Here is a 13,856-nt window from a genome sequence, read left to right on the forward strand (position 1 = left end):
GATAATGAAAATACAACATATCAAAATCTGTGAGATGTAGCCAGAGCAGTCCTCACAGGGGAATTTATAGCTCTGAAATGCCTAAATTAAAAAAGAAGAAAGATATAAAATCATCATTGAACTAGGGGTTTACCTTAAGCAGGCTAGAAAAAGAAGGGCAAAGTAAACTCAAAACAAGTAGGAGAAATGAAATGATAAAGCTAAGGACAGAAACCAATAAATTAACAATTAAGAGAAAATTAAAGCCAAATGTTGATTCTTTGAAAGTTCACCAAAAGTGGTGAACCACTGGATACTTAAACAAACAAACAAACACAAATCGCAGTATCATGAAAGAAAGATTTTGTCATTATAGATCCTACAGATCTAAAATGATGATAAGGGAATATTATAAACAACTGTGCCAATCATTTCATAACTTAGATGAAATGGACAAATTTCCTAAAAGACACAAATTGAACCTGAAGAGAAGTAAAAACTGTCTTTATTTGTAGGAAACATGGTTGTCCATGTAGGATATATTAAGAAATCCATGAAAAAGCTACTCAAACTAACAAGTGAATTTACTAAGGCCAGAGATACAGGTTATTTGAAAAATGTTACATTTCCATATAAAGGCAGAAAACAATTTGAAAAAGAAATTTAAAAATTTCTGTTTACTTATTGTCAAACTTAAGTAACTTGAAAATAAGATTAACAAAGAAATGTAGGGGCGCCTGGGTGGCTCAGTTGGTTAAGCGACTGCCTTCGGCTCAGGTCATGATCCTGGAGTCCCTGGATCGAGTCCCGCATCGGGCTCCCTGCTCGGCAGGGAGTCTGCTTCTCCCTCTGACCCTCCCCCCTCTCATGTGTTTGCTCTCTCATTCTCTCTCTCTCAAATAAATAAATAAATAAATCTTTAAAAAAAAAAAAAAAAAAAAAACAAAGAAATGTAAGACATCTACACTGAAAACTACTAAACATAGCTGAGAGAAATGCAAGAGGACTTAGCTTTAACACATTCAAGGGTGAGAAGTCTCAATATTGTTATTATGCTCTAGATTCATTACATTTTTCATCACAATTCCTGCAGGCTATTTGTAAACATTTAAAAATGCATGAATTTGTTATATAGGAGCATACATGAAGAGATCCACTTATATGCACTCAAGTGGTTTTTGACAGAGGTGCCAAAGGAATTAAATGGGGAAAGGAAAATCTGTTCAGCAAATGATGCTGGAACAACTGAATAGCCATAAAGGAAAAAAATGAACCTCAACCCCAACCTCATACCATGTACAAAAGTTAATTTGAGATATATCATAAATCCAAATGAAAAAGTTAAAAATTAAAGCACCTAGAAGAAAACACATGTTCACAACCTGGGGATAATGAGTTTCTTAGGACATAGAAAGCAATAATCATTTAAAGGAAAATTAATAATGAGACTTTATTAAAATTATATTTAGGAGACTACTTAAAAATTAATAGGCAGATCACAGACTAGGAAGAAATATTTATAATCGTACATCTAAAAAAAGACTTAAATCCAGAATACATAAAGAACATTTTATAAAAGGCTCCATTACAGAAAGCCAGACAACTCCATTAAAAAAAATTGCAAAAAGATCTGAACAGTTTGCAAATGCAGATATGTGAGTGATTAATAGCACAAAGCACAAATGTAAACTCTCATACATTTTTGATGCAAGTATAAAATGGTACAACTACTTTGGAAAATGTTCTGTTTCTTATAATTATATATTTACCCCCTTGACCCAGGATTATACTCTTAGTTTCCAAGAGAAACCAAAGCCTGTGTCCCCCCCCACCAAAAGACTTGCACATAATATTTATAATAGCTTTATACTTAATTGCCAAAACTGAAAACAACCCTATTATTCACCAATGGGAAAATGAATAAAGAAATTATGGTATATTTTTACAATGAAATACTTATTCACCATTAAGAAGAAATAAGCTAATACATGAACCAACATGGATGAATCTGAGAAACACTCGGTGTTGAATGAAGCCTCACACAGAATAGTGCTGTAGGATGTCTTCCATGTGAAGTGCTGGAATAGCCAAAGTTAATCTGTGGTGGAAAAGAGTTGTTTGTCTCTGGGAAAGGGAGAACTTGCTGAACTGATGGAAATGTTCTGTATATTGAACAGGGCTTTGGGTTACACAGTTTTGCTTTTTTTTTTTTTTTTTTTTGCACACACATGTTTATAGCACCTTTGTTCATAATTGTGAAAACTTGGAAGTGATTAGAATGTCCTTCAGTAGGTCAATGGGTAAATAATGGTATATCCAAACAATGGAGTATTCAGCTCTAAAAAGAAATGAACTATAGATCCATTTCTTGGTTTATCTCTTCTACTCTAAAGATTTTTAAGTGCCATTTATATATATATATACTTAAAAGTTTGAAATATTTCCAGGTCTGACATATTTTCTGGGGCTGAGTCACATCATGAGCTTCCTAAAGAATACAGTCAATGATGTGCCCACTAAAATCCCAATTTACACAGTTTTGCTTTTATCAAAGCTAATTGGTAGGCTTAAGTTTTAAATGTTTCACTGTATGTCAATTTTACCTTAAAAAACTAACATATTGAACTCAGTTAATTATGTGCATGCTAACTCATTTTGGGGTGAAGGGTATTGATGTTTGGAGGTTACTCTGAAAATGTATAAAAAAGATAAGATGGATTGGTAGGTAGATGGATGGATAGATGATAAAACATATAGCAGAATACCAATAATTATATCACTGAGGTGGTAGATGTTCATTGTCCAAGTCTTTAACCTTTTGTTGTATTTGAAAATTTTTTTTTTAAAGATTTCATTTATTTGACAGATACAATGAGAGAGGGAACACAAGCAGGGGGAGTGGGAGAGGGAGAAGCAGGTTTCCTGCTGGAGCAGGACCCTGGGATCATGACCTGAGCCGAAGGCAGACGCTTAACGACTGAGCCACCCAGGTGCCCCCCCGTTTTTAAAGATTTTATTTATTTATTTATTTATTTGACAGGTATTTGAAATTTTTCATAAGAATATGTGAGGAAAAAATGAACAAAGAAAGGTAAAGATTTAAGAGAAAGTAACAGACTTTGAAAACATGGAAAGAAGAGCCAACATATAAATAATAAAACTGAAGAGTAGGACAGAACAAATACTAAAAACTATAGTTTGAGTGAACTTTACTGAAATGGAAGATTTGAAACTGTATTGAAAGAACACATGACATATCTGAGAATGTTCACCAGAAAGACCCACATCAAATTATTGGACTTAAAAATCCTTTGGGCATCTAAACAAAAAGAGCAAGTGACTTATAAGGGAGACAGAATTAGGTTATGGATATTTTCACAGCAGTATTTTATGCTAGAAGAAAAGGGAGTAACCTATTTCATATACTCAGGGGAAAAAATGTAGGCTAAGGATTTTATAGCTAGCAAAATTAACCTTCAACTATAGAGCGCCAGAGAAGCTGTTATCACCATGCAAGGATTCAAGAACTCTTGTTCCCTTGAGTCTATCTCAAGGAATCTACTGGAGAATGAACTTCAGAAAACTAGAATTGTTGAGGGAGATTGACAAAAGAACTGACAGTGAGTGCTACTTGTAAAACTAAGACCAAATGAGGGTTAGAAGGAGAGAATATAGTATGTAATGGCTATAGTCTGACAATGTAGATAAAGAACAATGCCACAAAATGATAAGGGTCAGCATAGGCAAAAATAATTGTTTTTATTATATTGATAGTGGTAATGTTAGTACTGTTAATTTTGAGACTATTGTGTAATGTGGTATAGGGCATATTAATAATTATGGCATATGTGGAAGCAATTATGGGATAATTTTAATTGTATAAACATAATATATTCCAGGAATATCATATTCTTGGAATGATATGATGAACCTGGAACATCTTATCATTCCAGACTAATAAGGAGGCTATTAAAGACTAGGTTCGCATCAGAAGGGCTTAGGAATCCACTTGAAGAGTTATTTCAGGTATCAGTGATGATAATACATGCAGTGGTTTGAAGTTCATCAAATATGTTTAATTCTGTGAGTTCTTATGATATTAAAAACTAACTGGTCATCTTAGAGGTTGTTAGAGAACCAATTTATTTTCTTGAAAAAATGATAAAGAGCAAATCACTTATCCTGGCTTTGCTAAATGAACTGGTATGACTGGGTTACCAGGTAACAGATGAGGGGAGCATATCTATAAAATGTTCCAACTAAGTAACAAATAAGAATTGATAGAATTTCACTATGTTAAAACCCTTAATAGTAGATCTAGGTATGGACCAGGAATGGCTCCAGACACCACCAAAAAAGAGACAACCAGACATTACATGCTTCTTTATAAACACAGTATCACTTAAAGTCATAGAGCATGAGTCTGACCAAGCCTTTGATCCAGCTATCAATGCAGAAAATAGTTTTTGCACTAGAGTATGTCATCTGCAAAATCCACACGGTGAGGAAATGAAATCATGTAATAGGATATATTCATATATTAGAGGGCATAAATTTAAATTCTAAGTTAAAATTGAGTTGGAGGTGGAAGAGAGAAATGAAGGAGAGTAGGAGTAGAAATACATCAATTACTTCTTTGCTTATGGTTGGGAGTCTGTAAAGCTGGAGACATAACAAAGGAATTAGGAAGAAATATATCTGACATATCAGTCAGTGGACAAAACCAACTTAATACTGATTCTCAGAATCACAAAGCAAAACTCAACTGTGTCATGTACTGATATGGGATTATCTCTGTATTGACTGAAAAATGTACAACAGATATAGTCTATTATGCTGAAGCATGATGTGTGTTCAGATTTTGACAGTTTCTAGAAAGTTGCTCAAGCAACTGATGATGATGGTTAATGCAAGAAACTTGGAATGATTGGTTCCCTCCAGGGACGTGATCTCCTGGGCCACTGAAGGATGGGAGTGGGTCAGAGACTTAGTTTTGCTGTATACTTTTTTGAGACTCCTAAATATCATGTATTAAAAAAATTAATGAAATCCTTCCCAGCCTAGTCTTGTGTTTGACTGACTTGCATATTCATAGTACTAGGCACTTTACAGAGAAGATGAACCATTAAAGAGACTAACAAACATAAAAAGAAAAGAAGCCATAATATGTAATGTGCAAAGAAGTAGAGATACAAGTCTCATTCACCCTCATCCTTCCCCTTTCTTCTACCAAACTTTTCTCTCTTGGGATATTCATGACTAGCTATAGATGTGATATTAACAACCCTTTAAAACCATGACTTGGCTGATGCTGGGCCCCCGTTTTCCAAGTGTCTTGGGAGAAGTCATAAAGAGTTGAATTGGGTCTCATAGTGTCCATGAACAAGGTATACAGCAGTCCCGTCCTCTATCAGGAGTTAGTTCTTTCAGAGTGTTTGCCTCTGTGTGCCTGTCAGTTTTCCCCAAGGTGATTAAGTCAGAGCAAGTGTTTATTTCCTATTCTAGTTGGAGGAACAGAAAAATAATTATGTTTAGCTCAACTGCTTTACCTTGCTTAGGAAGACAGAAGTTTAAGAATTTGAACATTTTAATGGGGGATCTCACTAACAAGGGCAAACTTCCAATTCATTGTGCAGTTTAAACCAAACATATTTCATATAAATCCCATATATATTTTTTCTATATTTGGTATAATTTTTCTTCTTTTGCAAGGCAAGAAAATCAAACAATACTGTAGGAGATACACTGACACCTGCTTATTAATCTCAACATCTAGGGTGAAATCATAAAATTTTAAGGAAATATTTTAAAATAGTATTACTTTATGCATGTTGAAAGTGGTAGTGAATTCTTTATCTGAAAATAAATAGCCAGTAATGACTTTTGTATTTTGTGCATCCCCCCCCTTTTTTAAGACTTTTGCTTTATAATCAAATATTGTTAAAAATGAGAGGTAAAAAGCCCTCCTAATTTTCACTTCAATTTACGTATGCTTTAAAAGGAACTTGAAACTGGCCTGGAAGGGATTCTAGGTCTCAAGGTAACTCACATATTGACTTAAGTCCAAATTAAGGGACATTGTTTAAGGGCATCTGTATATGTTATATTCCTTTTATCTAATGTTTTATGTTGTTTCTGTTTTTTTTTTGACAGATAATCTTTAAAGAGCAACTTTCACCAAAAAAATTGGGCTTCTTAAATGTGACAGAACTTGTTGGAGCTCTTAGTGACATTCTCCGTGTTGAGTTCAGGGAAGGAGAACAAGACTTACTGGTGTTTGATGCTGATATGAAGCCACTACCACCTGGTGAGTTGAATCACAATTTGATGCAAACCTGATTTTTTGAAAATTGAAGTATAGTTGACATACAATTATATTACTTTTAGGTGTACAACATAGTGATTTGACCGTTCCATACATTATGCTGTGCTCACCACGATAAGTGTAGTTGCATTTTGTCACCATACAATGTTATTACAATATGATTGACTGTATTCCCTATGCTGTATTTTTCATTCCTGTAACTTATAACTGGAGGTTTGTACCTCTTAATATTCTTCACCTTTTTTGCCTATCCCCCCACCACTGCCCTCCCTTCTGACAGCTATCAGTTCTCTGTATTTATGATTGTTTCCATTTTGTTTGTATTGATTTCAGATTTCACATATGAGTGAAATCATTGTGTTTGTCTTTTTCTGCCTGACTTATTTTACTTAGCATAATACCCTCTAGGTTTATCCATATTGTCTCAGATGACAAGATTTCATTTCTTTTTATAGCTAATATTCCATTGTGTATACACTAGGACTTTATGTGGATAGACACTTAGGTTGCTTCCATAACGTGGCTATTGTAAATAATACTGCAATACATATAGGAGTGCATATATCTTTTTGAATTAGTGTCTTCATTTTCTTTGGTTAAATACCCAGTAGTGGAATTTTACTGGACCGTATGTTATTTTTATTTTTAATTTTTTTTTTTTTTTTTTTTTTGGAAACTACACTGTTTTCCACAGTGGTTGCACCAATTTACATTCCCACCAACAGTGCACAGGGTTCCCTTTTCTCCATATCCTTGCCAACACTTGTCTATTTCTTATCTTGATACTAGCCATTCTGATAGGTATAAGGTGATTTCTCACTGTGGTTTTGATTCTGCATTTCCCTTATTCTTAACAATATTTAGCATCTTTTATGTGTCTATTGGCCATCTGTATGGCTTCTTTCAAAAAATGTCTATTCAGATTTTCTGCCTATTTTTATTTGGATTTTTTTTTTTTTGGTATTGAGTTGTAGAAGTTTTTTTTTATGTATTTTGGATATGAACCCCTTATTGGATATATCATTTGCAAATATATTCCCCCATTCAGTAAGTTGTCTTTTCATTTGGGTTTCCTTTGTTGTGCAAAAGTTCTTTAGTTTGGTGTAGTCCAATAGTTTATTTGTACTTTCATTTCCCCTGCCAGAGGAGACATACCTAGAAAAATGTTGGTAAGGCTGATGTCTAAGAGATTACTGCCTATGTTTTTTTCTAGGAGCTTTATGGTTTGAGATCTCACATTTGGATCTTTATTTTGAGTTTGTTTTTGTGTATGGTGTAAGAAAGTGGTCCAGTTTAATTCTTTTGCATGTAGCTGCCCAGCTTATTGAAAAGACTTTCTTTTCCCCACTGTATATTCTTGCCTCCTTTGTTATAGATTAAATGAACATGTAAGCATGGGTTTATTTCTGTGCTCTCTGTTCAGTTGATCTATGTGTCCATTTTTGTGCCAGTCCCGTACTGTTTTGATTATCACAGCTTTGTAGTATGTCTTGAAATCTGGAATTGTGATACCTCTGACTTTGTTCTTTTTCAAGATTGCTTTGGCTATTCAGGATCTTTTGTGGTTCCACATAAATTTTAGGATTATTTATTTAGTTCTGTGAAAAATACTGTTGGTATTGGAGCAACTGGGTGGCACAGTCAGTTGAGCATCCGACTGTTGGTTTTGGCTCAGGTCATGCTCTCAGGGTCATGAGATTGAGCTCTGCGTCAGGCTCCTTGCTCAATGGGAAGTCTGCTTGGGATTCTTCCTCTCCCTCTGCCCCTCCTCTCTTTCTTTCTCAAATAAATCTTTAAAAAAATACTGTTGCTATTTTGATAAGAATTGGATTGAATCTGTAGATTGCTTTGGGTAGTGTTGACATTTTGACAATATTGGTTCTTCTAATCCATGAACATGGTGTATCTTTTCATTTGTGTCATCTTTAATTTCTTTCATTGGTATTTTATAGTTTTCAGAGTACAGGTCTTTCACTTGGTTAAATTTATTCCTAAGTATTTTGGGGTTTTTTTTTTTTTTGGTGCAATTGTAAATGAGATTGTTTTCTTAATTTCTCTTTCAGCTACTTCATTATCAGTGTACATGCAACAGATTTCTGTATATTAATTTTGTATGCTGTAACTTTACTGAATTCATTCTAATAGATTTTTGGTGGAGTTTTTAAGGTGTTCTGTGTATAGTATCATGTTATTTGCAAATAGCGACAGTCTTATTTCTTATCAATTTGGATACCTTTTTTTTTCTGATTGCTGTAGCTAGGACTTCCAGTACTGTGTTGAATAAAAATGGCAACAGTGGACATCCTTGTCTTGTTCCTGAGAGGAAAAGCTTTCACTTTTTCACTATTGAGTATGATGTTAGCTGTGGATTTGTCATATATGGCCTTTATTATGTTGAATTATGTTCCCTCTATATCCACTTTGTTGAGAATTTATCATGAACAGATGTTGAATTTTGTCAAAAGCTTTTTCTGAATCGATTGAGGCAACCATATGTTTTTTAACTTTCATTTGTTAATGTGATGTATAATTGATTGATTTGTGGATATTGAACCATTCTGGCATTCCTAGAATAAATCCCACTTGATTGTGGTAAATGATCCTTTTAATGTATTGTAGAATTTGGTTTGCTAATACTTTGTTGAGGATTTTTGCCTTGTATGTTCATTAGGGATATTGACCTGTAGTTTTCTTTTTTTGGTAGGGTCTTTGGTTTTGGTATCAGGGCAATTTTGGCTCATGGAATGAATTTGGAAGATTTCTTTCCTCTTTTATTTTTTGGAATCATTTGAAAGAGTAGGGATTAAGTCTTCTTTATTTAAATGTTTGGTAGAATTCACCTGTGAAGCCATCTGGTCCTGTACTTTTATTTCTTGGGAATTTTTCGATTACTGATTCAATTTTGTTATTAGTAATTGGTCTGTTTATATTTTCTATTTCTTCCTGATTCAGTTTTGGAAGATTGTATGTTCCCAGGAATTACCCATTTCTTCTAGGTTGTCCAGTTTGTTGGCATATAATTTTGTGTAGTATTCTCTTAGAGTTCTTTGTATTTTCGTGGTGGTTTGTTTTGTGTTTCATTTTTGATATTTGTTTGAATCCTTTTTTTTTCCTTAATGAATTGGCTAAAAATGTATCAGTTTTGTTTATCTTTTCAAAGAACCAGCTCTTGGTTTCATTGATCTTCTCTATTGCTTTTTTGGGTTTTTTTTTAATTTTTATTTTTTAAAATTTTATTATGTTAATCACCATACATTACATCATTAGTTTTTGATGTAGTGTTCCATGATTCATTGTTTGCGTATAACACCCAGGGCTCTATTCAGTACGTGCCCTCTTTAATACCCATCACTGGGCTAACCCATCCCCCGACACCCCCTCCCCTCTAGAACTCTCAGTTTGTTTCTCAGAGTCCATAGTCTCTCATGGTTCGTCTCCCCCTCCGATTTCCCCCCCTTCATTTTTCCCCTCTTGCTATCTTCTTCTTCTTCTGCTTCTTCTTTTTTTTTTAACATAATGTATTATTTGTTTCAGAGGTACAGGTCTGTGATTCAATAGTCTTACACAATTCACAGTGCTCACCATAACACATACCCTCCCCAATGTCTATCACCCAGCCACCCCATCCCTCCCACCCTCCACCACTCCAGCAACCCTCAGTTTGTTTCGTGAGATTAAGAATTCCTCATTATCAGTGAGATCATATGATACATGTCTCTCTCTGATTGACTTATTTCGCTCAGCATAACACCCTCCAGTTCCATCCACGTCGTTGCAAGTGGCAAGATTTCATTCCTTTTGATGGCTGCATAATATTCCATTGTGTATATATACCACATCTTCTTTATCCATTCATCTGTTGATGGACATCTTGGCTCTTTCCATAGTTTGGCTATTGTGGACTTTGCTGCTATAAACATCAGGGTGCACGTACCCCTTTGGATCCCTACATTTGTATCTTTGGGGTAAATACCCAGTAGTGCAATTGCTGGGTCGTATGGTAGCTTTATTTTCAACTTGTTGAGGAGCCTCCATACTGTTTTCCAGAGTGGCTGCACCAGCTTGCATTCCCACCAACAGTGTAGGAGGGTTCCCCTTTCTCCACATCCCCACCAACATCTGACATTTCCTGACTTGTTAATTTTAGCCATTCTGACTGGTGTGGGGTGGTATCTCATTGAGGTTTTTTTTTTATATTTTTATTTATTTATTTGAGAGAGAGAGAGCATGAGAGGGGGGAGGGTCAGAGGGAGAAGCAGACTCCCTGCCGAGCAGGGAGCCCGATGTGGGACTCGATCCCGGGACTCCAGGATCATGACCTGAGCCGAAGGCAGTTGCTTAACCAACTGAGCCACCCAAGCGTCCCATCATTGAGGTTTTGATTTGGATTTCCCTGATGCCCAGCGATGTTGAGCACTTTTTCATGTGTCTGTTGGCCATCTGGATGTCTTCTTTGGAAAAATGTCTGTTCATGTCTTCTGCCCATATCTTGAGTGGATTATTTGTTCTTTGGGTGTTGAGATTGATAAGTTCTTTATAGATTTTGGATACTAGCCCTTTATCTGATATGTCATTTGCAAATATCTTCTCCCATTTTGTCCATTGTCTTTTGGTTTTGTTGACTGTTTCCTTTGCTGTGCAAAAGCTTTTTATCTTGATGAAGTCCCAACAGTTCATTTTTGCCCTTGCTTCCCTTGCCTTTGGCAATGTTTCTAGGAAGAAGTTGCTGCAGCTGAGGTCGAAGAGGTTGCTGCCTGTGTTCTCCTCAAGGATTTTGATGGACTCCTGTCTCACATTTAGGTCTATTGCTTTTTAATCTCCATTTCATTTATTTCTATTCTCACCTTTATTTCCTTTCTCCTCCTAACTTTGGGATTTGTTCTTTTTCTAGCTCTATTAAATGTAAGTTTAAATTGTTTATTTGAGATTTTTCTTTTTTCTTGAGGTAAGGCTGTATCCTTATAAACTTCCCTTTTAGAACTGCTTTTGCTACATCACAAAGGTTTTGGATCATTGTGTTTTCATTTTCATTTGTTTCCATGTATTTTTTTCATTTCCTTTTTGATTTCTTCATTGATTCATTGGTTGTTTAATAGCATGTTGTTTAGCATCCACCTGTTTGTGTTTTTTGCAGTTTTGTCTTGTAATTGATTTCTAGCTTCATACTGTTGTGTTTGGAAAAGATGCTTGATATGGTTTCAGTTTTCTTAAATTTACTGAGTCTTGTTTTTGGCTTGATCTATCCTGGGGAATGAAAAGAACTTGAAAAGAATGTGTATTCTGTTTTTGGATGGAATGTTATGTAAATATTTGTTAAGTCTATCTGGTCTAATGTGTTGTTCAAAGCTATTGCTTCCTTATTTTCTGTTTGAGTGATCTGTTCATTGATGTAAGTGGGTGTTCAAGTCCCCTACTATTTCTCCCTTTGTCTTCTAATATTTGCTTAATGTATATAGGTGTTTCTATGTTGGGTGCATAGATGTTTACAAGTGTTATATTTTCTTGTTGAATTGATCTCTTTATCATTATATAGTGCCTTTATTTGTCTCTTGTTACAGTTTTTGTTTTAAAGTCTACTTTGTCTGTCATATTGCTACCTTGGCTTTTTTTTTTTTTTTTTTTTTGCTTCCATTTGCATGGTATATATTTTTCCAGCCCTTTACTTTCAGTATGCATGTGTCTTTAGGTCTGAAGTGAGTCTCTTGTAAGGCAGCATATAGATGTCTTGGGGTGTTTTTTTTTTTTTTTTAATCCAGTTACCCTATGCCGTTTGACTGGAGCTTTTACTGCATTTACATTTAAAGTAATTATTGATAAGTATATATTTAATGCCATTTTGTTAATTGTTTTCTGGTTCTTTTTATGGTTCTTCTCTGTTCCTTTCTTCTCTTTATCTTTGTGATTCGATATTTTCTTTAGTGTTATGCCTGGATTCCTTTCTCTTTTTTTTGCATATCTATTATAGGTTTTTGTGGTTACCATGAGGTTCATATATAATATCCTATGTATGTAGCAGTCTATTTTATATTTTAAGTTGGTGGTTGCTGAAGTTTGAACACATTCTAAAAACACAAAATTTTTACTACCCGCCCCTCCAAGTTTTGTGTATATAGTGTCATATTTCATATCTTTTTATTTCCTGGCCCTTAACTAATTTTTTAGATACTGATTTTACTATGTTTGTCTTTTAACCTTTTATATTAGTTTTATAAGAGATTGATTTACTACCTTTACTATACGTTTGCTTTTACTCATGAAATTTTTTCTTTTCATAATTTTTTTTCTAATTATGGCCTCTTCTTTTCCACTTAAAGTAGTCCCTTTAACATTTCTCATAAGTCTCCTATAGTGGTGATGAACTCCTTTAACTTTTGTTTGCCTGGGAAACTATTTCTTCTTAAATTCTGAATGATAACTTTGCTGGGTATTCTTGGTTATAGGGTTTTTTCCTTTCATCACTGAACATATCATGCCATTCCCATCACAGCTGATACTCCTGTCGGGTTTCCTTGTATGTAACATGTTGCTTTTCTCTTGCTGATTTTTAGATTCTCTACCTTTAATTTTTGACATTTTAACTAATTTGTATCTTGGTGTGGACCTCCTTGGATTCATCTTGTTTGGGATTTTTGTGATTCCTGGACTTGGATATCTGTTTTCTTACCCAGGTCAGAGGAGTTTTCAGCTATTATTTTTTCAAGTTATTTTTCTGCCCTCTTCTCTCTCTCTCTCTTTGGGACCCCCTGTAGTATGAATGTTAGAATGCCTGATATTGTCTCAGAGATCCCTTAACTTACCCTCATCTGAAAAAATATTTTTTCTGTTCAGCATGGGTGCTTTCCATTACCCTGTTTTCCAGATCGCTGATTCATTCTTCTGTACCTTCTGATCTGCTGTTGATTCCCTCTACTGTATTTTGCATTTCAGTTATTGTATTCTTCAGCTTTGATTGGTTCTTTTTAATATTATCTATCTCTTTGTTGAAGTTTCTCTGAGTTCATGCATTCTTCTCTGGAAGTCAAGTGAGCATCTTTATGATTATCTTGAACTCTTTATCAGATAGGTTGTTTATTTCCATTTGGTTTAGTTCTTTTTTGAGGTTTTGTCTTATTCTTTCATATGGGGCATATTTCTCTGTCTCCTCATTTTGTTTGACTCTCTGTTTCTATGAATTAGGTGGAAAACTACTTCTCCTAGACTTGAAGGAATTGCCTTGTGTAGGAACAGCCCCTTTATAGACTGTATGTGTCTGGCAGCTTTGGTTGGTTGGCTGGAGCTTTAGTGGGTGCAGGCTGGATGTCCCAGGGCACTTGCTTTAGGACCACTCTGGTGTGATGGCTGGAGCTGAAATGGGTACAGAGTAGAGGATTCTGGTGCTCTCCATGCACAGTATGTCCTGGAGGTACAACTGGAGCTGAAGTGAGTGTGGGCTGGGGGTTCTTGGAGTGTTCTGCATAGTGGGTGCCCAAGTGAATTGTCTATAGCTAAAGTGGGGATGGGTCTGGAGTGTTCTGGAAGATGCAAACCTGATTATTATTTGTCCCTGAAAGGA

At 35.0% G+C, this 13,856-nt stretch overlaps 1 protein-coding gene across 1 annotated transcript in view; it reads left to right on the plus strand.

Moving 5' to 3' along the window:
* The window catches only part of TDRD5 (tudor domain containing 5), a 100,852-nt gene that overhangs the window by 32,581 nt on the left and 54,415 nt on the right, over window positions 1-13,856 (plus strand). Inside the window, exon 6 of the mRNA XM_036120958.2 lies at window positions 6,133-6,286. Coding sequence (XP_035976851.2) covers window positions 6,133-6,286 — 154 coding nt within the window. The remainder of the gene's footprint in view (window positions 1-6,132; window positions 6,287-13,856) is intronic.

Source organism: Halichoerus grypus, chromosome 7 (genome assembly GCF_964656455.1).
Source record: "Halichoerus grypus chromosome 7, mHalGry1.hap1.1, whole genome shotgun sequence".
NCBI lineage: Eukaryota > Metazoa > Chordata > Mammalia > Carnivora > Phocidae > Halichoerus > Halichoerus grypus.